Here is a 27,625-nt window from a genome sequence, read left to right as displayed (position 1 = left end):
CAATCTCTATTTAAACTGTTTAACCTCCTGACAACGTGGGTATAGGTGCCATTTGGGTAGCTCAGATCTATAGGTTTCTAGTCTAGCAGGAGCCTCTCCAATACCCTATTTTTAATGTTTGTATCTGTAGAGTATCATTTGCAAAATGATAAAATGTAAATATGTACTACTGTATGCTATGTTATTTTTCCCATAAAAATAGTTAAGGCTTCCTTAATAAATGGAAGTCACAACAATGATGTAAACAGAGCATAAAACAAGTTTCTCATAAAGCAATGATCAAAACCAAAAACCTAATTAGAAATATAAAAAGTTTTATCCATTTTTACAGTATTTACAGTGCTTCCATAAGCTTAAATATGTGACATTTTCCACAGTAGTTAAAACAACCAGCTTGTCTTCAGTGCAGTTTCACTTTGAGAGAGTGTTTTGTGTCGTATCCTCAACTCCATGCACTCCATTGTGGGAGGATAGCTTGACAACTCAAATTTGTTGGCAAAAAGACTTGAGGAATTGTATAGCCATTGTAAATCTCCAACTCCGTACACACACACCTGTCTGATGTAACGACCTATAACAGACAAGAGAAAAACAATGCAAAATATTATTTACAGAATTAATCGTTTTTAACATAATTGTATAACTGGATCCTCATGATGTCTAGAATCAGAGGGAAGAGTAACATATAGAAGGCCTCAGACGTGTGTATCCTAAATCCAGATGTCACTTTACAACCAACTGTGATTCTACAGAATTAGACTATGTGCACTATAAGTTACAGTAGTATTCAGAAGATCCTTGGGGATTCCTGTTGTCACATCTTGAATACAGACAGTTAAAAATGTAGAATACACTCATTGTAATAAGCCTTTAAAGTGGAACTAAACTTTCACACAACTTTTGACATGTCATGTCAGATGTTTTAATTGGTAGGGGTCTGGTTGCTGAGACCCCAACTGATCACTAGAATGAAGAGACAGAGGCTCGTTTAAGTGTCAAGTCCCTTTGTTTGTGTCCAGCTTTCCTCATAGACTTTGGCTGCATTCATACATTGAGGAAAGTAGAGCAGAAACAAAGAAGCACTGTTCTCAGGTGAGGGTCTCTTCCCTCTTTTTCTACCACTAATAGTGGTCTCAACAATCAGGCCTTACCAGTCACAACTTCTGACATGTCTCAAGTTGTATAAAAGTTTAGACACTGAAGAATAATTAATCCTGCGTGCTGATTGACAAGCTTTAGGCTTTAGCAGACAAACTTCACAAGCCACTTCCAGGAAATCCAAGAGTATATTTAATGCACACCAAAATGGTTAAATACAGGCATGGAGTAAATAGTGTACAAAGATAGAGTTCCTTACATAAAAATGATTGAAGATAGAAAGTTCATATCTCCTGGTCCTTGAGCATTCCTATGTGTGTAGGAGAGATAGCTTTAGTTTTGAGGCCTGCAGAGGGAATAATGCTGTTCTTCCTTGCGGTACCCTCCTCGTGTTACCTTCTTCGTCTTAACCCATCTACTAGGTTCAAATGGCCTTCTTATATACTACTAGCTTTGGCCTCATTGGATACATAACAAGTCCTTAAATGTATAGATTCTATTCCAGCTTATGTGGTAATGCTGACAACCTACAAATATGGTCTTAGGTTGTTTCTCCCTAATTAGTGACTAACTATAGAATATAGCTGGCACCACTAAGTTGTATATTTGGAGCACTTCACGTGGTTACATGTCAGCCATCTTGACTTTCACTAACCTTCAGTATATATAAGATACAAAGTGATCTCTTATCTATGATTACATATGGTCTTATGTTAGGGGTAAGTAAGTTTTGTTAATTATGATATTACAGACACAAAGGAACAAAACCTGGTACATCCCACATACGGTCACACAAGCACAGTTGGAACAAAACTCAAAATGCCTGAACATTGTCACAAACTATGCTGGCACAACTTGGTACATGAAACGTAACATATATAATAATATTTACAGTAATATAATATTTACAGTAATAATGGACTTTCTAATTGCTTTTTATTCGATTTTTTTAACAAGCTGAAAGGCATGAATGTCAAGTCACTTGAACACTGTATTGTTAGGCTGCTTTCACACCATGAAAAGTACCAGTTATATAACACCGTTATAAAATAGCGGGCAATCGCGGGGTTAAACCACCATTAGAAAATCCCTAACATACATTAGAAAATCCCATTATAGTCTATGGGATTTTTTTAATAGCCGTCTTAACCCGTTATTCATAACGGACATTATTTTATGACGGGAGATAGGAACAGAAGAAATAGTGCATGCACTATTTCTTCCGTTCAATCGCCTGTCACAAAATAACGCCATTTATGAATAACAGGCCATAACGAGTTAAAACGGCTATTTAAAAAATCCCATAGACTATAATGGGATTTTCTAATAGCGGTTTAACCCCGCGATTGCCTGCTATTTTATACCGGGTACTTTTCATAGTGTGAAAGCAGCCTTAGATGAGAAAGAAGTCAGTTCTTTCTGAACCGTTAACTCCTAAAAAGCTTATATGGCATGTAGCAGAGTCCCTAGAGGACTGATTGTGTACAAGTGTCTCAGTTCCAAGAGGACAATGACTTGGAAAAATGTACAGCACTCCCTAATACTCCAAAAATTGGTATTGAAAAAGAAAGATATGAGCAAAGAATGTGAGAAGATTTTCACCAAAATCATCAAAACAAAATTTTTCTGAAAATCAGTTTGACAGTTTTAAGATCCATAAGAAAAAGTTATTATCCTTGCAAACCGAAGTAAGAGAGCAAAAAAAAGAAAAGTTCCTCAGAGATAAGAGAGACTTTAAAAAGAATCTCTCATTCTCTCTTGGTCTATATTTAAGGATTCCTAAAAGAAAGAGAAAAATGGACATGACCAAAGAAAGAAAATTTCTCAGCTATGCAGGAAAATCAGATTTTATAGATCTCGTTTCTATTGCTCTGAAAATGAATGTTCATTGTACAAAAAGTAAGGTATCAGCTCACCACTTGTAGTATCACGTGTTCCCAATGTAATCACACAACACACCTCTCCAGCGGGAGCTTCGGACGGATCTCAGGGGCCGAGTCCCCAGGTGAGACAATTGGAGCAAAAGGAAGAGGTTGCCGGCTCCCAGACTGGGTAAAAAATGTAGCTTTATTGTATCACATCTTAAAATCCAGTGCACAGAAGATGAATAAAAACATGAAAGAGCAAGACACAAACGTACCGACGCGTTTCGACTTAACTGTAAGTCTTAGCCATGACTAAGACTTACAGTTAAGTCAAAACGCGTCGGTACGTTTGTGTCTTGCTCTTCTCTCATGTTTTTATTCATCTTCTGTGCACTGGATTTTAAGATGTGATACAATAAAGCTACATTTTTTACCCAGTCTGGGAGTCGGCAACCTCTTCCTTTTGCTCCAATCTGAAAATGAATATTGTCTAATAATGTCTTCAGATATGGTAATACATGGTACATGGCATAGGAAGACTCATTTTGTGCATGTACGTCAATATCTTTATAACCATATTTCCCTTATCCTTTTGTCCAGCATGTAAATTATTTCTCCAGTATGTAGACAACATCTTCATAAAGTGGAAAGGATCCGAAAAATCTTCAGCAACTTTGTGAAATTTCTTAATGAATGAATACATAAAACATATCATTTTGGAGAAAAAAAGAGTTAGAGTTCTTAGATGTAACAGTAGAACAGTGTTTGGATAATCAGGCTTTAGAAAAACTATAGCCAAGAATTCCTTATTACACTTTGAAAGCTCTCACCCTTGTCATGTGAATAAGTGTATCTTGATACAGAGATTTATTTATTAATAGCCAAAGATTCGAAAAAGAGACTAGCTGCAAGAAGTGATCCTTCTGAGATAATTAATAAGGATTATATAAAAGGCAAAGAAAAGAAAAAAAAACTGATTTGTTTTCCCTTTTAAAAACAATCTGATGAATAAGACTATAAACAAAGCCATAGGTAAAAGGTTTATGCTGGAGAATTATTTCAAACTAGTAGTGGGGGCACAAAGGAAATCGATTTCCTAAAGAACAAAACAATAGGAGATTTATATGAGAAGTAAAAGTTGAATAGGAAATAAAAATAGAACAAATTGGTGGACAAAAAACCTTACCTGCTGGGAATTTTTCATGCAAAAACTGCTCCGTTTTGTTGTCATAAATTAACGCAAATACATTTTTGTGTAGAAGACTATGAGATCTTGATCAGTTAATCACTTGCAAAAGTACATATGTTATCTATTGTTTATCTTGCCCTTGTGGCCTATATTTTATTGGAAAAATGAGGAGGCAACTATGTACATGAATAGGAGAGCACATTTATTCCATCATGACCGACAAGGGAGCTTAACATTTTTTTCCTAAAATGAAAAAGGTTCATTGGGGAAAAGTTTCAGGAGACAATTGGCATACCTGTCTCTTGAAATGGCTAAATGTAACTGGTCCACTCGGTCTGAATACTTGTAACAACTTGTGCATGTTATTTTAAGGGTCTATTCACACGTACAGTATCCTTATGTTTGATGTGGGGGATTTAAAGCTGCAGATTTGAAGCTGTGTTCAATCATTTAGTTAACATTGAACACTGCGTCATAAAATCTGCAGCTTCAAATCCTGAACATATTTAATGATACTGTACATGTGTTTTTATATTATCAATAAGTTCCTTTGTTTGTTGTCTATTGTTATCTGTTATCACCCACTCACATTTAAAAGCATGTTCTCACACGTCATGATGGTATTAGAGATCAGAAAAAACACCTACATGGTGCAAAACAATTGTATGCACCCCCACATCTATCCCCTGCTTCCTCCCTTGTGTTCTGTTCCGAATTTTATGGATTAATAAAGATCAATTTTATATTTTACATTGTTACCGGTACAAATCTTACATAAATAAAACCCTAAACACAATACATGTATTTTTTCATGTATACCTCAAATCTTAGGTTCCAACATATACTGACATTCTTTGGTAAGCCATTTTCTGACTTAAGGGCCCTCATTTACTAAGTACGATTTTTACTAGTGTGAAACGTTGTTTTCCAACTTGTAGGATTTTTACTACTTTACACATTTACAAGTGGGGAAAATTTTGTCACCAGCTTTTTCTAGGTTGAAATTTCCAGCCATTTATTCACAGCAAATCCCCTTTTCTGCTTTTAACAATGCAGTGTCAGGTTTGTCGGATTTTCTGGCACAGACATGTCATAGACACTATGCGCCAAAATAACTTGGAATAACCTGACAAAAACTAGTCGCTTTTAGCTTAGTAAATGGGGGTCAATGTCTCTGTATAGGATGGTGCAGCAGTGTTTGTACTGTGAAAAAAGGTAAGTTAAATGAAAACGGTCACCCGTTCACCCACACTAAACCCAATACACAGGGTTATAGTGCAGGTGAACAGGAGACCAATGCAGGCTCTCTGATCAATATACATACCTGCAGTCTGGCGCTCTGTCAATCTCAAGATCAGCTTCTTTCTGCGCTGAATTGCGCGTTGGAGGCGGGCCTGTCGGTGGTCATGTAAGCGCATGTGCCTGGTCGCTGGTCACGTGAGCGCTTGTGCCTACTGAGCACTCACGTGACCAGCGAACATGAATATTAAAATCCAGCTGGCCGGCCCGCCTCCAGCGCGAAATTCAGCGCAGAAAGAAGCCGATCTGCATGTATGTATATTAGTCAAAGATCCTGCATCGTTTTCCTGTTCTCCCGCACTATAATGGCTGACTATTTTCCTTTAATGCTCACCAGCCCTGTCAATGCCAAAAGGACATTTTAAGGATAATAAACAGGTGCACCTCATACAGACATCGAATGTGCATATTATACTGTGAATTGATGTATTATATGCCAACCATTTATGCCTGTATTGCAAAAGATTTTGCAGTGTATTAGGTTGTGCCTTTTTGTGTACAAATAATGAATTTTTTAAATAAAAAAATATTGTCATATTTGAAGATTCTGATACATTGAGACAATGTATACTGTAATGGAAGACAGTTGTCTGTCAGCATTGTCTGATCAAGTGCAAGTTGTACAAACAAATAGTTGAAATTTTAACTAGGCATTTAAAAAAAGAAGCCGCTTCTCCACCCCATGGATCTGCTATATCTTGTTCTGCTATGTGTATCAAGTGTCCTGTTATCTTTGACTTTCATACTAACGTAAAAACAATGAAAGCATGTTACCATGGCAACCATCGTGACTACTGTCATCACTCCACTTTATCGCTCTGAGATTACCTTCCCATTTAGCATCTGGCATCGACCCTGGAAAATCTGTTGGAAAAGGGCAAAAACATTGTCTCAGAAAACGTACATAACCGGGGTAAAGAAATTCATAAGGATACATAAGGATATTCTATCACAGGATTTAATGGAAAGTAAAATAACTTTTCAGGAGAATTTATTTTTTTATTAATTCACAATTAGTGATAAAACTGGAATAAGAATGCATTAAAAGTTTCGTTGCTATTTACTACAAAGTTATTTTAAATAAGGACCAGTGATGTTTAACCACAGTATTAGTCATCCACTTTATAAACAGAGGGGGTTCTTTTTAAAAACACCACCGGAATTGAGACAGTTTCTGGCTCTAGCTAAGGGGAACTTTACTGAAGAACTTGTTGTATACAGTTTATACAGGCTCTTAGGGTGCCTAGAGTGGCATCTTGCAAGGGGCGATGCCTGGCCAGTAAAAAAATAAAAGTAGTGCTTGGTCCAAGATGCTACCTTCACCAACTATCACTTCTTAGGGGGTGCAGGGGGGTGGGTTGCAAGTCAATGCAGTTACTCACAAGCCACACTGACTCTTCCCAGAAAAGCACACCAGTAGAAAAGCAGAGAGGGATGCACTTCCCTCGCCGATAATGTTCCCCCTACGTGTGGTCGTACAGTAAACCGCTGTTTACTGTACAGAAGCTGTATTCATTTAATGATGGGAGTCCTGCTGTAAACAAAGTTTCCTGCAGCTTGGCCCATGGCTATACATCTGCAGGCCCAGCTTGGGCTGAGCAGGAGGTATACATTTTATGCCAGAAAAATGATAGTATAGCAGCTCACTCAACAAGTAGGGTTAAACAAGGATCTGGATACTAGACTATTACCCATAAGTCCAAACCAGCCCCAATAGGGAATTCAAGAAGAGTACATGTATTCATACACTGGGTGTTCACATAAATTGTGCTTGGAAAAGGAGTGGAGTAAGGAGAATAAGTCACAAGAGGTGATTTATTAGATAAACAATAGCCTATTAGACCATATATCATAAGGCTACGTGTAAAACTTAGAAACTTCAAGGGCAAGCAGTGTTTGCTATACAACCATTGCCTTTCAGTCACTAACAGCAACACTACTATTAGACATAAGCCAGTCCTTACCCTTTTAACAGACATAACTCTTTTATTCTTCACAAAATAGCAGTACGTACTTCAGCTTACCACACCTGTTTGAAGTTACTCCCCGCTCTGGAGCACATCCAGGCTGAGCACACCAAATACTACAATGAACAAAAGTGCCAGCTCACGAACAAAGGTCCAACCTTCTTTTATTTAATTCAACAGCATACAAAATAATACAAAGCACAGAGAAGTGATTTTCTTTATGTCACTTTTATGTGGTTTGTATTATTTTGTATGCAGTTTTGATTTGATAAAAGAATGTTGGACCTTTCTCCATCAGCAGACCCTTTCGTTTTCTTTTTTTTTTCCATCCACAGAGCCATATGAGGGCTTATTTTTTGCCCGACTAGTTTTACTTTGCAATGACAACTTTCATTATACCATAAAATGAACCGTGAAGCAAAACAATATATTTAATTATTTTTTTTTATTTTTTTTAAATGCTATTTTGCAATATTTAGAGGGCTTTATTTTAATGCAGTGCACTATACGGTAAAACCGACATACTCTTTGGGTCAATACAAATAAAACTATACCCCTCAAACAGCAATATCGTTCGGCACTGCACTCTCAATCCAGTCTTGTCTGAAACCCACTGCTTCATACACAAACCGCTTCTGCTAGTGCACTGGGTTCTTTATTTTTATGTTTAAAGAATACCTCCATTATTGGTCTGGACAGCAAGATATATGATTAGGTTGTGCTGCAGCTTTGGAGCATGGGACTTCTGGCAAATATGTCTCTTAAATGCGTCTTCAGGCAAGCCTCTCAGCCAAAATGTTGCTTCCAATTTCAACCACACATCCTTCCTCTGGTACCATTTTACACTTTAAGCCTCAGGAACTTTAATCTGTTTCTTGCACACATAGCGCCTTCATGTCTTAATTATTTGAAATATTTCATTACCAAATACATGTATGGATTGTAAATGGTATATTGTGGAATCATTTGTGATATGCCTCAATTCAGGAATTTGGTAGAACTACACTCATCTTTTTCCTTTCTGTATGTGTAAAACTTTGATAAAATACAGATTTAAAGAAAAATCCTCTGTGTCGAATCATCCAAATTTGCATAATATTTTATAAAAAGTATAAATGTTAAGGCTTACACAATTTAGCAAAGCAACTGCCATCTGCTACATCGCTATGTACTTCTAAATTATATTATCCAAATTTTAGAAAAATGTTTTCTATTTACAACACGCTAGATTTGCTTTCTTGCTAAAAGAATACCTGGACTAAAAAATAATAAAGATATATGTTTGTATATATGGAAATACATTTACTAGAAAAGGCTTTTAGGAACAACATTCAAATTAGCTTCTGCAAATGGCTTTACTACAAAAATCATCTGTTTTGCATGATGTTTCCTACTAGTATATGACCTTGCTCCCTTTACAGATAGAGAGAGCAGAATTAATTATTGTTGGTGTAGGGGAACGGTTTTTGCCTACCTTTATTTTGTGTGGTGCCAATATGTTTGTGCCCCAAATTTATTAAATGGTCGCTAGGCATTCGCAAAATTTTACACAGGTACACATTTCCTAAAGTTTCCCTTTGGCTAAGTTTCCACTTAGGCTCCATTCACATTGTACATTTTGTATAATGTGAACAGACCCTTCTGGCAGTGTCCTCCCAGACAGGGAGACTCCAGCTGTTGCTAAACTACAACTCCCATTAAGGCTTAGTAGTGGTCTTATTGATGGAATCCTTTACTAAGCCAGGGCTTAGCGTTAGCCCCAAAAAAATCTGGCTGAGAATTAAAATACGGGGAACCCTATGCGTTTTTTTTTTCCTGTATTTTCATTACCAGACAGATACCAGCCAAGCAGCAACAGCCTGACATTACCAGGATGGGCGAGTGACCCTTGTTACTGGCCCTACTCAGCCTAAATAATGCCAGCCTGTTACCGCCTAGGCCCAGGAGCGCCATTTTTGACACTCTGGGCCTGTTGGTATCAGCTCTTCCCGGCACCCCTGTGGCGGTGGGTACCGGGGTAATTGGGGGTTAGCGCTAGCTGTTTTTGGGGATAATGCTAAGCCCTGGTTTAGTAATGGATTCTGTCATTAAGACGGCTTCCACTACTAAGCCTGAAAATTTTATTTAAAAAAAAAAAGACACATTATAAAATTATTTTATTTGAAAAAACACTCCCCCACAGCCCTCGTTAACCATTTTATTAAAAGGAAAAAAATCCAGTTTATCCCTAGTAATCCTTTGAATCCACCGTAATCCTCTGCATAGACAGATCTGAAATGAGAAGAAAAAAAAATACAAAATATTGGTTAGTACATTTTTGGCGCTGTCCGCTGGGGAGAGCGCCCATAATACAATGTCTTCCCAAACAGGGAGCCTCCAATTGGTGCAAAACTACAACTCCCAGCATGCCAAGCCTTTGGCTATCTGGGCATGCTAGGAGTTGTGGTTTAGCAAAAGCTGGAGTCTTCCTTGTCTGGGAGGACACTGCCAGATGGGTCTGTTCACATTATACAAAACGGACAATGTGAACAGAGCCTTACTAGCCTGGCTCCAGTCATCACTAGGGCACGGAGCTACACAGACCCGGCCGCAACAGGAGCGAGCGAGGGAGGTAAGTGGACGTTGGCTTCTGTATACACTATATAAAGCTATCTATAGATAGCTGTAATTAGTGTATAATGCCCAAAGAGGCTATAGGAGCAGGGAGTCCAGTCAGTCTGGAGACAGGATTCCCGGCTCCTGTATAGTATACACGGGTACACCATGCCCCCCTGTATACTATACGGCCAGGAGAGGTGGGTAGTGATGTTATACATCACTCCTCATCTCCTTACACTCTGTGGACCGGGTGCTCAGCATCCGACCCATAGAGTGGAACTTGAAGGCAGTGAAAAAACTGCCACAGGGGAAAAAAATGGCTGTTTCCACACAGCAGGGAAAACACCAGAAAAAACGCCAGAAAAACTGCCAAAATGCAGGAAAAACCTGTGGCAGTTTTTCTGGTGTTTTTGCTGGTGTTTTTTTTTTCTCCACTTTTTTTTTTTTTTTGCAAAACGCAAAGAAAAACGCCAATTCTGCCTCATGGCGTTTTTTTGGTCAAAAAATGCTGTGGCCAGATGTTAGCTGTAAGTCAATGAGAAATCGCAAATTTCAAATTCCAATTTGCATTTTTTCACTTTGGCGTTTTTTTTAATCCTTTTGGCATTTTTTCACTTTTTCTGTGTTTTTTTCCGCTCTTTGGTGTTTTGAAAAAAACGCTGTAGTTCCCTCAAACCGGCGTTTTTTGTCAAAATCGTGGCGTTTTGCTCCAATAGAAGTCTGTGGGAGTGAGAAAACGCCAAGAAAAACGCTATGTGGAATTTAACTTTGGCATTTTTGCAGGCGGTTTTTAATCTTTTTTGGACTTTAGCTATCCAAAAAAGTGATGTAGATAGCTGTTTTTAATAAAATTTGGTAGGTTACCATTAAAATTTTTGGTAAAAAATATACAGTAGTGAAGGAAAAAATTTTATCTAACGAAATGTATATTATTGAAAAAAAAAATAACTATTACTTTTTAAACAGGGATCAATTTGTGTGCGGGGAAATAAAAATGTAGCCGACAATTATAAAAATGAATTGTGTGTGTGTGTGTTTAACTTTTTTGCTTTATTTTTAACATTTTTTTTTGTTAGTACTACTACTCCCAGCATGGAACACACTGTTCCATGATGGGAGTAGTACTACCTGTACTAATAGACAGATCGCCCGCTGCGATCTTTCTGTATAATATATAGATGTGGCGGCCGCTCTTCTATGGTCCCCTGCAATGACGTATATTTACACTTGTTCATATTTCCAACAGAGCTGTGATTGGCCAGATGGTTCCAGCCAATCACAGCTCTCTGTGAGAAATAGGAATATGTGTATATATACGGCCATGCAGGGGACCATAGGAGAGCGGCCGCTACATCTATACATTATACAGGAGGATCACAGCAGCTATCAGAAGTGATACCTACAGTGATCTTTCCAATACTGCAGGTAATACTACTCCCAACATGGAGTACACTCTGCCTCATGCTGGGAGCTGTAGTACCTGCATTAATAGACAGATTGCAGCGAGTGTCAGAAGTTACACTTGCTGTGATCTGTCTATTAATACATGCACTACAGGTACTACAGCTCCCAGCATGGAGCAGAGTGTACTCCATGTTGGGAGTAGTAGTGCCTGCTTAAGGACACATCGCAGTGGATGTCACTACTGACACCCTCTGTGATCGTCCTGTCTATAGCAGAGATGGAGCGGCTCTATACATCGCTCATATCCCTGCTCTGCACTATACTCAGGGCCGGCCACTCATTCATTCATCTTTTCCTCAGAGCTGTGATTGGCTGCAACCATCCGGCCAATCACAGCTCTGGGTGGGAAATATGAATTTCTGTTGACATCATTGGCCGGACTATAGTGCAGAGAGGCGAGCGATGTATAGACCCGCTCGCTTCTCTGCTATATTATGGACGATCGCATCGGGTGTCAGGACTGACACCCGGGGCGATATGTCTATAGTGCAGGTACTATCACTCCCAGCATGGAACAGTCTGTTCCATGCTGGGAGCAGTAGTACTACATAAAAAATGTATTTAAAAAAAGTGAAACACACACTTTATTAAAAAAGAATAAAAATTGGGTTATAAAATATATACATTGCGCTTAATAAAAAAAAATTCCATCAGTGCTGCATCCTTTTATTTTTTTTGCACCCAAGAAATTTTGGGTACCAAAAAAAAAACAAAAACACCAAGGTGCAATTTCCACACAAATGAAAAAAAAACGCAAGAAAAAACGCATGATGACGTCACTTGCACTGGCGATTTTTCAGCCGTTTTTTTAATCCCTAAAAATGCAGTGCAAAAAACCAAGTGGAGACTTAGGCTAGGTTTCCACTTGGTTTATTTTGTACACCTAAGGCTGAGGGAGGGGAAGTGTAAGTCCTTCCTTTATATGTCCTATTCCTTTTGAATACACTTCTGGCTTTGGCTCAAAAACTGCAGTGGCAGTATACCAAAAACTGCCAGAAAAAAAAAAAAACAAGTGGAAACTTAGCCTTTAGCAGACTATTTTGCATGGTAAACTTGTTACACAAAATTTTGTGACATTTTATCCCTTTGCAACTTTTCTACATGCACAAAAAAAGGCCATATCTGGGCAACTTTTTTTTAGGTGTTCGCACAAAACTTTGTGACAGTTTATAAAAGTTGCACATAATAGATCAGTTTCCACTACAACCATCAAAGTAAAACTTGATTTAATAAAGCACATTTTCCAAAAGTGCAGTCTGCAAAAGTCCCAACATTTTTGCTCAGCCGCATTGCACAAAAAATTACGACACTTCAGCAAAAAAAACTAATATTGTGTACACACAATGATAAATTCCCACCAGAGACTTTTCTTCCCAGGATTACATTTACAAAGGTCCTGCAATAACAAAAAGTTGAAATTCACACAAAAGTAGTCTGACCTGTTGTAGGTGCCATTATGAAGATCGCAGTGTTCTTGAATTTTTGATTGTCAAAACAATATAGAGCATTTAAAAAGGGTTTTACAGATTTTTGTTTATTGATTGCCAATCAAGGTGTGCTCCAATTGGGACACTGACCAATGTGAGTGCTTGTCTCTAAACAGCACCGTGGAATTGGCACTATATAAATTAATAAAATAAATCAATTGGCAAAAATGTTCCACCCATACAGAATTGTTGGATTGCTGCAAAACCTGGCACTCAGTTATGTCTCAGGCAGATATGTAAATGATTGCAGGTTTAGACTGATTAGACAACACTGGGTCTTGCCACAAAAAGGTAATTTCCCCACTGCCCCATAAAAAGGCTCTCAGAAGCTACTTTTGGGTAGGGTACCTCTTGGTAAGAGACCGATGACTTCTAGAAAGGCCTCTGCAACACACTCAAAGATGTTTTGCTCTATAGGGCAATAGGAGTTACAATGAAAAGCTCTATACTGCAGTATTCTCCTTAAGCATGTTCACACGGTGGAATTTCCAAGCAAAATTCTGTGGTAATATTCCACTCTGGAATTCCACTGTAGCAGAGTCCTTTTGATTTTAGTGGGATTCTGCTGCACTGTGCACATGGTGGAATTTTCGGCATCTGCAGAAACATTGAACTGTTTCGGTAGATTCCCCTCAGGAAACCATTTGCCGTCTATGTGCCTGTGTGCTCAGGGCCGGTGTTAAGGCGGGACAAACCAGGCAATTGCCCATGGCCCCCATCCCCCAGTGGGCCCCCCAGGGGGTCCGCCACTGAGCAGCCCCCAAGATTAATTTCCCCGTCACATTCACAAAAATGAGCCGACCGGACCGAACGTTTCACTCCGGTCGGCTCATTGAAATGAATGACATACGGGAGCGCATACGGTCACATACGGGAGCGCGAGGTTTTAGCTCCCCCCTGCCGTATGCGCTCCCGTATGGGACAAAATGTAGTGTGAACCCAGCCTTAGCCTGTTTTTACCTGAGGAAGAGGTATGTGTAAGCCTCGAAACGCGTTGTGATTTGGCTTTAATAAAGAAGATTATTATTTAAACCAACATCTGAGTGGATTGCGCTATCATTCCGTTTTTTTTCCTGCATCTCTTTCCATTATAACCATCGGCCTTGAGTATCTCCACACCGACCCCAGAAAAGCGGCACCACTTCCTTGGATACTTACGGACACAGTAAAGTTGCTCATACACAAACTACCAAAGGTGAGCAGTTTTGCTAGTTTTTGTTCCTACATGAACACACCTATAATCCAGCAATACCATCCCATGGGAAGCTCTGCCTCTTTCTGTTTTATAGTATATTCAACCTAATGTGAGGGAACTACAATCTAATGTGGGGGAAATATACTGCCAACCTAATGTGGGGTACCTATACTGCCAAACTAATGTGGGGTAACTATACTGCCAACCTAATGTGGGAGAACTACAATCTAATGTGGGGAAAATATACTGCCAACCTAATGTGGAGTACCTATACTGCCAACCTAATGTGGGGTAACTATACTGTCAACCTAATGTGGGGGAACTACAACCTAATGTGGGGGAACTATACTGCCAACCTAATGTGGGGGAACTATACTGCCAACCTAATGTGGGGGGACCTATACTGCCAGCCTAATGTGGGGGAACTACAACCTAATGTGGGGGAACTATTCTGCCAGCCTAATGTGGGGGAACTATACTGCAAACCTAATGTGGGGCAACTACAATCTAATGTGGGGGAACTATACTGCCAACCTAATGTGGGGGAACTATACTGCCAGCCTAATGTGTGGAACTATACTGCCAAACTAATGTGGGGGAACTACAACCTAATGTGGGGGAACTATACTGCCAGCCTAATGTGGAGGATCTACAACCTAATGTGGGAGAACTACACTGCCAACCTAATGTGGGGAAACTACAACCTAATGTGGGGGGAACTATACTGCCAACCTAATGTGGGGGGGGAACTATACTGCCAACCTAATGTGGGGGAACTATACTGCCAACCTAATGTGGGGGGAACTATGCTGACAACCTAATGTGAAGGAACTATGCTGTCAACCTAATGTGGGGGGAACTGTACTGCCAACCTAATGTGGGGGAACTATGCTGATAACCTAATATGGGGCAACTATGCTGACAACCTAATGTGGGGCAACTATGCTGACAACCTAATGTGTGGGAAACTATACTGCCAAGCTAATGTGGGGGAACTATGCTGACAACCTAATGTGGGGCAACTATGCTGACAATCTAATGTGGATAGTACCTAGAGGGGTAGTCTTATACGGCGAGTATATCCCAAACTCTATATTTTAACTGTAAAAGTTGGGGGTTGTCTTTTACCCCCAGTCGTCTTATACGCCGGAAAATACAGTATATCCAGAGTGCATACATATAACATTTTACACGTTCAGTGCTGTACTACAGTCGTGAATACACCCTAATTTGGACATTCATTATACATACAAAACATTCTTGTGCAATTAAAATCAATATATATACAGTGGCTGTAGGGATGCTCACTCACCGGGACATAATAAATTTTATTTTTACTTATTTTATTTTTCATTGTTCCTCTAAAGGAGGTGATTTGCAATATTCTAATATGGCCTCTGTAATATCAGAACTGGACTTACGCATGCGCTAGATTCTGATGTATCTCTGTATATAGCCACATGGGAATTTAAGGCTGCATGCGCAGTCGTATAGATTAAGCGCACTGTGCGCATTCACATACATCCCAGACCTGGTTGCTATTGCTACCAACACGCTCTGTCAGTATAGACGGCCCCTACCGGACATGACATTACAAGACTGCGTCCGCACAGTCACAGGAGTGCGACGCTCATGCGCAATGATTTGTTTAAACCCCAGCTGATTAATTATGTCCTGGAGAGTGAACATCCCTACAGCCACTGTATATATTGATTTTAATTGCACAAGGATGTTATGTATGTAAAATGAATGTCCTATTTAGGGTGTTTTCACAACTGTAGTACAGCACTGAACATGTAAAATGTATGTATGATGTATGTATGACAGATGTATGCATGTATGTATATAATAGATGTGTATGATAGAAGAAGGGTCTGGAGGAGGAGGCGGACAGAGGGGTCTAGAGCAGGACGAGGAAAGAGGGGTCTGTAGAAGGAGACAGAGAGGGGTCTGGAGCAGAAGGTGGACAGAGGGGTCCAGAGAAGGAGACAGACAGGTGTCTAGAGGAGGAGGCGGACAGAGGGATCTGGAGGAGGAGGCGGACAGAGGACTCTGGTGGAGGAGGCGGACAGAGGAGTCTGGAGTTGGACAGAGAGGTCTGGAGGAGGAAGCAGACAGAAGAAGTGGACAGAGTAATCTGGAGGAGGAGGCGGACATAGGGGTATGGAGTAGGTGGCGGAGAGAGGAATCTGGAGAAGGAGGTGTATATAGGGGTCTGGAGGAGGAGGCGGATAAAGGGGTTTAGAGAAAGAGACAGACAGGTGTCTAGAGGAGGAGGCAGACAGAGGGATCTGGAGGAGGAGGCGGACAGAGGAATCTGGTGGAGGAGGCGGACAGAGGAGTCTGGAGAAGGAGGCGGACAGAGGAGTCTGGAGTTGGACAGAGGTCTGGAGGAGGAGGCGGCAGAGGGGTCTGGAGGAGGAGGCGGACAGAGGGGTCTGGAGCAGGAAGTGGACAGAAGGGTTTGGAGGAGGAAGACTGAGGGGTCTGGAGGAGGAAGACTGAGGGGTCTGGAGGAGAAGGGCTGAGGGGTCAGGGGTGGGATTCAGCCTAACTGAGAAGAAATAGTGTGTGGCAGTATTTTAATTATAGATACAGTGTGTGGCACGGGTTACAGATTTTGACAGTGTTATATTCAGATGGAACAGTGTATGGCAGGGTTATATTAAGAGGGCATGATGTCTGGCAGGATTCATTCAGGTGGCTCAGTTTCTGGGTATGGTCTGTGGTGGTAATGATGGTGGTTGTTGTCAGTTTCTCAGTATAGGATGTCCTCCTAAACTCAGGTGACAGACTGATAACATTTGAGGTATTCCCAAAATGTTTAACAATCCTTTATGCTCAGGATAGGGGGATATCAAAGTGATAGGTGGGGTCTGACTGATGGAACACCCACCAAACACCAAAACAGAGGAGTAATGTCCCCATAAATTAAAGAGTGGTCCAGTGCTTCATGCATTCTCTATGGAGAGGAACTTCTCCATAAACCAGAAATGGAGTGTTGGTCGTGTATGTGCAGCATTGTAACGGGACATGGAAGGTGGTGGATCCTCTGGGCCTGTGTGGATGATGTCATGAGCCGTGCCAGGGAGCTGAGTCTAAGGTGACGCTGGTTTTCACTGGAGCCCGCCACAAAGTGGGATGGTCTTGCTGCGGCGGGCGGCACCCGGGTTGCTACCCCTGGCATGATTCGTCCACACAGGTAGCTGGGAGATGGCGTGGCACAGAAGGAGACTAACAGGACGTGGCAAGATGACAATAGGTCAGGGCAGGTAACACAGGTGCAGGGGAGGTAAGGTAGCAAGGAACAGGTACATGGTAACAGGGACACTGGACTTTCACTATAGCACAAGGTAACCAAAGATCCGTCAGGGAAAGGAGCTGATATTAAAGGACAGGGGACAGGTGTAGACACTTGATTATTTGAGCAATGACCCTTTAAGTGAAAGAGCTCCGGCATGTTTGCCCTAGGAGGCAGGGGCACGATCGCCGGGGCTGCGAGGAAACGGAAAGGCGGAATATGAGGGAGGTGAGTGACGGGCTTGGATTCGCATGCGGGCGTGGCCCGCATTGCGAATCCCAGCCTCCCCTGCAGTGGGGACATAAGCAGAGAGCGCTCACGGCCGGCATGTCCGGCCGGAGTGCAGGTGTTACAGTACCCCCCCTTTGGTCTCCCCCTCTTCTTTGGAATTCAGAGAGTTCCTCACTACATGAGACCAGGGGGTTCTGGAATAGGCAAAGGCTGTAAGGAACTTGTAGGCTTCTGTCGTGGAGTCTTGCGTCTTCAAAGGTGACCAACTGACAAGGAAAAATGTCCCCAATTCAAGACTTTACATCTCAGTTTAACAGGCAGAGAAGATATCACAGGGGGAACTAGACAGTGATCTTGGCAATATTGTCCCTAACAAGTGATTTCACCAGATTTCCAGTCAAGTTGTGTAGAATGACATGGAAGCCAAGGAAGACCAAGAAGTAGCCCCGAAGTACAATGTGGTAGCACATAGAATTTAATTTTTTCCTTATGCAGATTCTGTCCATTAACAGAAGAGATGTAGAAGGGCTTGGCAAGACGAGACACTGAAAGACTGTGTTTATGGACCTGGGAGGCACCAATGAAGTTACCAGCGGAACCGGAGTCCAAAAGAGCAGAAGAGATGAAAGACATCTTGGCAGAGGAAAATACTTGAACCAGGGTGCTCAAGCAAGGAGAGGTAATATTAACATCTAGGGAAACCACTCCTACTTGTCCAAGTTGAGAGCGTTCTCCAGGACGCGGAGGCAGGGTCGGCATTAGGGCGGGCAAACCAGGCAATTGCCTAGGGCCCCCATCCCCCAGGGGCCCCCTGCGTGCGCACGGGGTGTGCCGGGTGTGCCTGGGCACACCCTAATCATGCCCGGGGGGATCCGCGGCTGCCACTGAGCAGTCCGCAGGGAGCCCCGTCACATTCTGGACATCCCTGTGTCCCGAAAGATCTATTTGGGACACAAGGATGTCTCAGTTACCTTTCTGCGGCAGCCCCCACGTTAACTTTAAAAACGCAGGGGCCGCCGGGAGGTAGCGCATGCAGGGACTTCACTGACGTCACGTGCGTGTGCCCATAGCAACGGAGGAGTGGCACATTGAGGAGAAGGACGCGCGCCGGCCTGAATGGTAAGTCACCAGCACCAGCTGACAGCACATCATCTTCAGTGTTCTGACCACCTCTCCTCCGGTCCTGCTCACCGGAGGAGCGATGGTCGGAACACTGAAGTGGGGGCAGTACACAGACATACAACCTCCAGCCATACACTGTATATGGCTGAAGGCTGTATGCCTGTGGTTGAACTATACTGCACCTAATGTGGGGAGCTACACTGCACCTAATGTGGGGGAACTATACTGCACCTAATGTGGGGGAACTGTACTGCACCTAAGGGCAACCATACTGCACCTAATGTGGGGGTACTGTACTGCACCTAATGTGGGGGAACTGTACTGCACCAAATGTGGGGGAACTGTACTGCACCTAATGTGGGGGAACTGTACTGCACCTAACGTGGGGGAAATATACTGCCAACCTAAGGTGGGGGGACTATACAGCCAACCTATGGGGGAACTACAACCTAATGTGAGAAAACTATACTGCACCTAATGTGGGGGAACTGTACTGCACCTAATGTGGGGGAACTGTACTGCACCCAATGTGGGGGAACTGTACTGCACCTAATATGGGGGAACTGTATTGCACGTAATGTGGGGGAACTATACTGTCAACCTAATGTGGGGGAACTATACTGCACTGCACCTAACGTGGGGGAAATATACTGCCAACCTAATGTGGGGGGACTATACAGCCAGCCTGTGGGGGAACTACAACCTAATGTGGGAAAACTATACTGCTCCTAATGTGGGGGGAACTGTACTGCACCTAATGTGGAAGAACTGTACTGCACCTAATGTGGGGGAACTGTATTGCACGTAATGTGTGGGAACTATACTGTCAACCTAATGTGGGGGAACTATACTGCCAACCTAATGTGGGGGAATTAAACTGCCAACCTAATGTGGGGGAACTATACTGCCAACCTAATCTTAGGAAGCTATACTGGCAACCCAATGTGGGGAAACTATACAAAAATATAAAATTGTACTATTCTGATTCCTATAACTCTTCTATTTTTCTGTATATGGGCATATATGAGGGTAATTTTTTACACTTTGATTTGTAGTTTTTATCGGTACCATTTTTGTTTCGATGGGACTTTTCAATAGCTTTTTAGATGTTTTTTATGGTATTTGAAGTGAATAAAAATGTGCAAATCTGGTTAGTGCACTATTACGACTTTTGGGGCCCCTATTTTGATTTTGCCTAGGGCCACGCTAAGTCAAAAACTGGCCCTGCACGGAGGCCGTATAGAACAGTCTTTGAAAAAGTGTTCCGGACTGGCACAATATAGGCACAAATTCTCATTGCGTCAACCAGATTTTTCCTACTGCGTTAAGTGAAAACGGTCCACTTCCATAGCCTCTTCGCAAGAGGCAAAGTAAAGAGTAGAGGTGGATGTTGGAACACGGGGGACAGATGAGGTAAACACCGTGTTTTGGCAGGTTCTTTTTCCAAAAGAAGTTCCTCCTGCCTCTCGACAAAACGCACATCAATTCGAGTGGCTAAAGGATGAGTTCGCTTAGGTTAGCCGGAGAATCTCGTGCAGCCAGAGCATCCTTGATTCGAGAGGAAAGTCCTTTTTTAAAGGTAGCACACATGGCCTCATCGTTCCAAGAAAGTTCAGAGGCAAGAGTGTGGAACTGAACCGCGTAGTCGCCAAAGGAGGAGTTTCCTTGGCAGAGGTTCAGTAGAGCCGTCTTGGCAGAGGAGGCTCGCGCGGGTTCTTCAAATGCATTGCGTAATTCTGCAAAGAAGGCCAACAGGTTCAAAGTGACCAGATCTCTACAATCCCAGAGAGGAGTAGCCCAGGCCAAAGCTTTTCCAGACAGTAGACTGAACACAAATGCCACTTTAGCATGCTCTGTCGGGAACAGATCTGCCATAAGTTCTAGATGGAGAGAACACTGTGTCACAAAGCCTCTACACAGCTTGGGATCTCTGTCATACTTAGAAAGCAAGGACAAACAAAGCTTGGTCCCGGGAGAAGCTGCTGCTGTTGCTGTTGTTGCTGCTGAGCAGCAAGAAGCTGTTGCACCATGGCTGAGAGTTGATTCAGTTGTTGCACACGACTGTTGAGCCACGACGGTGGGAAGATCCGAGACATCTGGCAACCCAGCGGGATCCATGTCGGATCTTACTGTAACAGGACACGGCAGGTGGTGGATCCTCTGGGCCTGTGTGGATGATGACGTGAGCCATGCCAGGGAATGTAGTCTAAGGTGCCACTGGTTTTCACCAGAGCCCGCCGCAAAGTGGGATGGTCTTGCTGTGGCAGGCGGCACCCAGGTCGCTACCCCTGGCACTACTCGTCCACACAGGTAGCTGGTGTGGAGATGGTGTGGCACAGAAGGTGACTGGCAGGACGTGGCAAGATGGCAGTAGGTCAGGGCAGGTAACACAGGTGCAGGGGAGGTAAGGTAGCAAGGAACCGGTACATGGTAACAGGGACACTGGACTTTCACTATGTCACAAGGTAACCAAAGATAGATAGATGTAGACACTTGATTAATAGAGCACTGGCCCTTTAAGTGAAAGATCTTCGGCACGCACGCGCCCTAGGAGGTGGGGGCACGCGCGCCAGGGCTGCGAGGACACAGAGAGGTGGAAGATGAGGGAGGTGAGTGACTGGCTGGGATTCGCATGAGGGCACGTCCGCGATGCGAATCCCAGCCCCGCCTGCAGCAGGGACATAAGCAGAGAGTGCTCATGGCCGGCATGTCCGGCCGGTGCGCAGGTGTTACAAGCATGTTGTGCACAGTAGTGGGAGAATATTAGAGGAGGCTGGGTGTGGTTAAGGGCGTGTATGAGGGTGTGGTTCGGGTGTGGTCAGAGGCATGGCTGGGCTATGGGCTCTAGCCCTGGGTCTTTTGGAGACCTAGCAACGCCAATGTTTCTTATCTCATTATTGCATTAAAAAGAACAGTAAACTTTTTAAGGCACCTAAAACATTTTTGGGCGCATCCACCTGAACTGTATTGATGGTCTATTTACAGGTTAGGCCATCAATAGTTGATCTGTGCTGTGCCAAAACCAACATCTAGCCCCCCACTGATCTGTTTTCTGTGTACTGGCGGCACAGTGTTACTATAGCCCTAGCTTCTACTGATGTACTACTCAGGTTGATGTGCGCTAAAAATGTTGGTGGGCATTAGAAACTACTTTAGTGCTTAGAAAAGTAAACATTTTATTAATATACTTTTTATTTAAAAAAATATGTTTTTATATGTGTGAAAAACTCTTAAGACACAAGGGGTATCTCTGTGTCATTTTGTCATCCGACCCCAATTGTTCAGTCAGATTAAACCTCACAACAGTAAAAAAAAAAAGTCAGATTTAATTGATGGGGACCAGCTTAGCTACCTGCTATGTGTGTTCCTGCAGCTTACTGTTGGATCTATGCTGAGTTGTCAGCAGTGTGAGAAAATCATTTTTTTTTTTTTTTACATAGAGTTCAATGCAGAAGATATGAAATATGTTTGAATCCCGTGATGGTTTTTGTGAAAATAGCAAAGTTCATCAGCTCACCTTGACCACGCCAGATGTCCGCGCCCGGATAGGGGTAACCCAACCCACGAAAGAGAAGAGGAGACATTAAACCTACCCATCTATAACTTGTCGGTGAAGGTCTTCACGGAGGCGCAAACGTCTGTGTTAGTGATAGGCCTCTCATTTGCACCAGCATATAAGTTTGACTTCTTTTGCGCCATGCTTGATATTAACAAATTTGTTAGGAACATTACATTGCGTAAGCATTTTGCTACCTTTGATAACTTGGACGAAACTTGTGTAGCGGAGGACGTTATATCAGCTGTGTCCAGTGATACTACAAATAATGTGGACATTGCTGTAGAACGAAATGATCCTGTTATCTATGCCAATGTTCACACTGACAATGTGATTTTTACTGGTTTGGATGCAGTGGCGGGTTTTTCGTTTAGGAAACTCATCACTGCATCTGATTCACAGCAACTTGTTAATCATGATACACCTTGTAAGCCGCCCCCCTTCTCCACCTCCAATCCCGATTTTTACCCAATCATGTCCAGAACATCCGTTCTCGACAATTTTCAGGAATGTATGGAAAAGGAGCTTACCATCCTAGCTCAAAATAACTCTTCCATAAAATACAATCTTACATTTAACCACTTAAGAACTCTGCAAATTGTATTTTTACATTTTAGTTTTTTTTCCTCCTCGCCTTTGAAAAATCATAACTCTTTTATATTTTCATCCACAGACAAGTATGTGGGCTTGTTTTTTGCGTGCCCAGTTGTCCTTTTTAATGACATCACTCATTTTACCATAAATTTTAAATAAAAACACAATTTTTCAAATTTTGGAAGGTTTTGTTTTCACGCTGTACAATTTACGGTAAAATGACATGGTTTCTTTATTCTTTGGGTCAATTTGATTAAAATGATACCCATGATTACATGCTTTTCTATTATTGTACCGCTTGAAAAAAATCACAAACTTTTTAACCAAATTAGTACATTTAAAATCCCTCTTTTTGCTGACCTATAACTTTTTCATTTTTCTGTATAAGTGGCAGTATGAGGACAAATGTTTTGCGCCGTGATCTGTAAATTTTATTGATGCCACATTTGCATATATAAAACTTTGATTACATTTTTTTTATCAATTTCATTTTTTTAGTGGAATAGAAGCAATTTTTGACTTTTTTTTTTTTTACATTCACGACGCTAACCGTACGGGATTATTAACATTATATTTTAATAGTTCCGATATTCACGCACACAGCGATACCAAATATATTTATTCATTTATATATATATGTTAGGATTCGGCAGGCTGGATGTGGAGCCTGCCGCAAAGCGGGATGGTCTTGCTGCGGCGGTAGCAACCAGGTCGTATCCACCGGCAACGGCTCAACCTCGCTGACTGCTGAGAAGACGTGGGACAGAAGGACTAGACAGAGGCAAGGTCAGACGTAGCAGAAGGTCGGGGAAGGCGGCAAGGTTCGTAGTCAATGTGGATAGCAGAAGATCTGGAACACAGGCTTTGGACAACACTAACGCTTTCTCTGGCACAAGGCAACAAGATCCGGCAAGGAAGTGCAGGGGAAGTGAGGTAATATACACAGGGAGCAGGTGGAAGCTAATTAGACTGATCGGGCCAGGCACCAATCACTGGTGCACTGGCCCTTTAAATCTTAGAGCGCTGGCGCGCGCACGCCCTAGAGAGCGGAGCCGCGCGAGCCAGAACATGACAGCCGGGGACCGGGACGGGTAAGTGGCTTGGGATGCGATTCACGAGCGGGCGCGAATCGCATCCCCAGTGCAGCGCTCCCGGTCAGCGGGTCTGACCGGGGCACTGCAGAAGGGAGAACGCAGCGAGCGCTCCACACAAGGATGTACATTTACATCCTGCGTCATGAAGGGGTTAATGTCTGAGAATGTCTTGTACTATGCACTATAAATTCTATCACACCTTCACTTGTTAACTCACAGAACTTACAACCAAACATTGTCCAGATTCTTATTCTTTTCCTATTTGCTATAAGACTTTTATATTATGTTCTGCACTTTTTGAGTCAGAGCTGTTGGCAACCAGGATGTTTCAAGGAGAAATGGCTTGAGTAATTATTAGTAATAAGGGCAGAGAGATAAAGTATTAACTCCCTCGCTCCCTCCCTCGTTAATGTCATTGATTTACACGTAGGAATTTAATATTTCCAAAATCTAGGCATTGTTCTGTCAAAGGGAGAAATCTGTGTGCAGTGCATAATACATTATCTGACCATAGGCATTTAATACAGTAACATAACTGGTCATAGACATAAAAAAATACCAGGAGAGCAGCACAACTAAAATAGTACAAACATAGGTGGTGCACGCTGGTTAGGGACCTTGGTGAGAGATTCATTCATCATTCCTGTGTTACAGAAGCAATGTTTCCGCGACCTCTCGTCACCATTCTCAAGCTTAACTAGCTGACATAAAGTGCAGCCTTAAATGTGTTCACTTAATTACATGATTGAAGAATGAAGATAAAAGAAAAAACACTTAACACCTTGGCGCTATGGAAAAATAATAGTAATAATGTGCCCCACAACAGCTATACCAGTCTTATGGGTACCTGTATGACCATTAATAGTTAATAGTGGGATAAAACAATAAGCTATGGCTGGCAGCAGCACTAATTGGGGTCTTGTTGATTAGTCAGTAAACAGATCTATGGGGGGTGTTTATCAATTTTGCCTGTTGACAGTTTCTTTTTACCCTTTTTTTTTTCACTTTGGTTTTCGTGGACATGCCCCAAATTTATCATTTGGTGCAAGTTGTTAGTAATTTTGGCTCAAATGTTGAAATCAGCTGTTCACAGCGCCTTTTACACAGAACTTACCCCCACGGAGGACGCGTATTTTACCCTGTAGAGCAGCCATTTCGGAGTCCCTCCTGCAGTTTATCAGCAAGCGACATGAGTTATTTTCTTTTGTGGGGTTTATAGCCACCATGTGAAATGGATTTTATTTTCAACTTGGGTATTTTTGTTTTGTTACTTTAGTGCAGTGGTCTTCAACCTGCGGACCTCCAGATGTTACAAAACTACAATTCCCAGCATGCCCGGACAGCCGTTGGCTGTCCGGGCATGCTGGGAGTTGTAATTTTGCAACATCTGGAGGTCCGCAGGTTGGAGACCACTGCTTTAGTGCTTACCTTTCCTGAACCTGTGTGGCCATGTCCAATGCTGTCTCAACGGAGGGTGAAGGTTCCTCAGAGACAACTATGTCACAGGATAGTATTTTGACGCCTTTACATTTTCTGACATTGCTAAGTGTGTTTTCCATGTGCAAAATTTCTTGGCGGGGATTTGCGCCCAAAAATCGGGATTTGCGCCAATTGCGCCAATGATGAATTACTGACTAAAGTTAAAATCACACACAGGACCGTGTGATTTTGAGAAAGTTGTAAAAATGACAGTGGAGAAGATACGCCAAACTTTGGCGCAAAAAGACACTGTGCCAAAGTTACGTGCAAAAGTTACGTGAAAAAAAACACATAAATCCTTTGATAAATACCCCCCAATGTGCCCCACAGCAGCTATACCAGTCTAATGGGTCCCTGTATGACAATAGTGAGATAAAACAATAAGCTATGGCTGGCAGCAGCACTAATTGGGGTCTTGTTGATTTGTCAGTAAACAGATCTATATATGTGTATGAGAGCGAGAGCGCAGGGGATATCTGTGCGTGCCCATACACATGGACACTAAAGAACTATAAATTCTCCACAGTTGATAAGTCTTATGCGTAATATAGTTTGTTTGTTTTTTTACCTTTTTCAATCTATATTCCTGCTCAGATCCTGTTCCTCTGGTGTCCTCTTCCTCCTCCAGGAGAAACAGGATCTGTGTAGGAATTTAGATTGAAAAAGGTAAAAAAAAAAAAAAACTATATTACACATAAGACTTATCAACTGTGGAGAATTTACAGTGCTTTAGTATCCATGTGCATGGGCGCGCACAGATATCATACACACACATAGATCTGTTTACTGACTAATCAACAAGACCCCAATTAGCGCTGCCGCCAGCCATAGCTTTTAATTACATGATTGCATCATTAATATACAGTGTTAATTACACAGTGTACATCAAAACAAAATAAATTGAATTTACAGAGACAGTAAAGCATTGATGCAGTGATCCATATTCATTATTCATGTGACAATTCCTGGTCAAAGACATAAGATATCCATATTCCTAGAATTCTCCCATTAACATAGTATTGCACATACCTGGTATTCTGTTCAGTGTCACCCAGTAATGTTCATCTGGACTATAGGTGTCCTTAGACCATTTTAGTAGATCCAAGGCTCTCTGATCTTCAAGAATAAATTTAGTAAACTCCCTTGTCAAGGCAACATATGCAGACCCAAAGAATATGGTGATATTGTGAGGAGGAGGGGGCTTTAAAATGTTGGTCCTCAGCACATAAGAATGTACTATATCCTCACGATGGACATATTTGGTGCGGGGGATGGCATGATCTGGAGGAAGGACCCCCGGAGTGATATTTTTTCCATTAAATTTTTTTAAATGTTGCACAATCTCCCTGTTTGTCTTTAAAGGGAAATCCTGTCCACACGTATTGATCACATACTTCCACTGCACCTCTGATCTCAGCAGATCTTTCATGCAGTTCAGATCAGCCTGTAGTCTTGATATTCCAGCGTAAACCACAGGCTCCATTTTCGAGGCCAGAAAAGCATTAGGAAAGCAATTTACTAAATCCTCTACTGCCTGAAAGTAATCTGCACTTGCCTTCTCATCCACATGGATGCAGTAAATATTTTGGGGCATGTAGATGGCTCTGAACAATTTCTCAAAGGTATCAAATTCCTTGTGCAACACAATTATGTAGGCTAACGCAAAATCTGCCTCTTCAGCCGACAGAGGAGCTGTGATGTAATGGTTCTGGATTAGGTAGTCTTCCATACATTTCCTTCTTTTCAGGGGAATTGTGAAGGAATTCACCCAAATAAAGGAATTTTTATGTTTAGCTAGTCTGTCACAGGCAATCTGTAACAGAGATACATCGTGGGAAAACGGCAGCCTGTTTAAGTTATTCTGTCCATTGAATTGAATGAAATTACAAAGGAACAATAGACCAACTCCCAACGTAACCACAAAGATAAATAAATGAAAATAGACAGTATTTCTCCGCAGAGTGAAAAAAATGAAAAGCTTATCATAGTTGTTAAAAAACCTCATATTCTTCTAGCTGTGTGTTCCAGGTGTCATCATATTCGTCCTCACTGCCGGGAAGGATGTTAATCAGCTGGTGTTACAGTG

At 42.0% G+C, this 27,625-nt stretch overlaps 1 protein-coding gene across 2 annotated transcripts; it reads right to left on the bottom strand.

Annotated features, from left to right (window-relative positions):
• On the bottom strand, positions 1-27,625 carry LOC130273803 (N-acetyllactosaminide beta-1,6-N-acetylglucosaminyl-transferase-like). 2 transcript variants are annotated; one of them, XM_056521138.1, is made up of 3 exons: positions 26,569-27,625; positions 6,280-6,315; positions 1-571 (listed from the first exon to the last, which is right to left on the bottom strand). In XM_056521138.1, exons 1-3 carry the CDS (start codon positions 27,542-27,544, stop codon positions 381-383), a joined length of 1,203 nt encoding a protein of 400 aa, XP_056377113.1. In that variant the 5' UTR covers positions 27,545-27,625; the 3' UTR covers positions 1-380. The 2 variants fall into 2 exon arrangements, with proteins under 2 accessions (XP_056377113.1, XP_056377112.1); XM_056521137.1 differs by having other exon boundaries at positions 8-571; positions 6,226-6,315.

Source organism: Hyla sarda, chromosome 5 (genome assembly GCF_029499605.1).
Source record: "Hyla sarda isolate aHylSar1 chromosome 5, aHylSar1.hap1, whole genome shotgun sequence".
In the NCBI taxonomy this organism is placed as follows: Eukaryota; Metazoa; Chordata; class Amphibia; order Anura; family Hylidae; genus Hyla; species Hyla sarda.
The sequence above is the reverse complement of the archived record's forward strand: the minus strand, read 5'-3'. Positions and strand labels throughout refer to the sequence as shown.

Bases quoted from the DNA above. Each gene is read 5' to 3' on its own strand.
- LOC130273803 (XM_056521137.1), bottom strand. From the start codon at position 27,544: ATGAGGTTTTTTAACAACTATGATAAGCTTTTCATTTTTTTCACTCTG. The intron at 6,316-26,568 runs GTATGTGCAATA...CTTTTCCAACAG, and splicing joins GACACTGAACAGAATACCAG to ATTTTCCAGGGTCGATGCCA. The intron at 572-6,225 runs GTAACATGCTTT...TGTCTGTTATAG, and splicing joins TAGTCACGATGGTTGCCATG to GTCGTTACATCAGACAGGTG.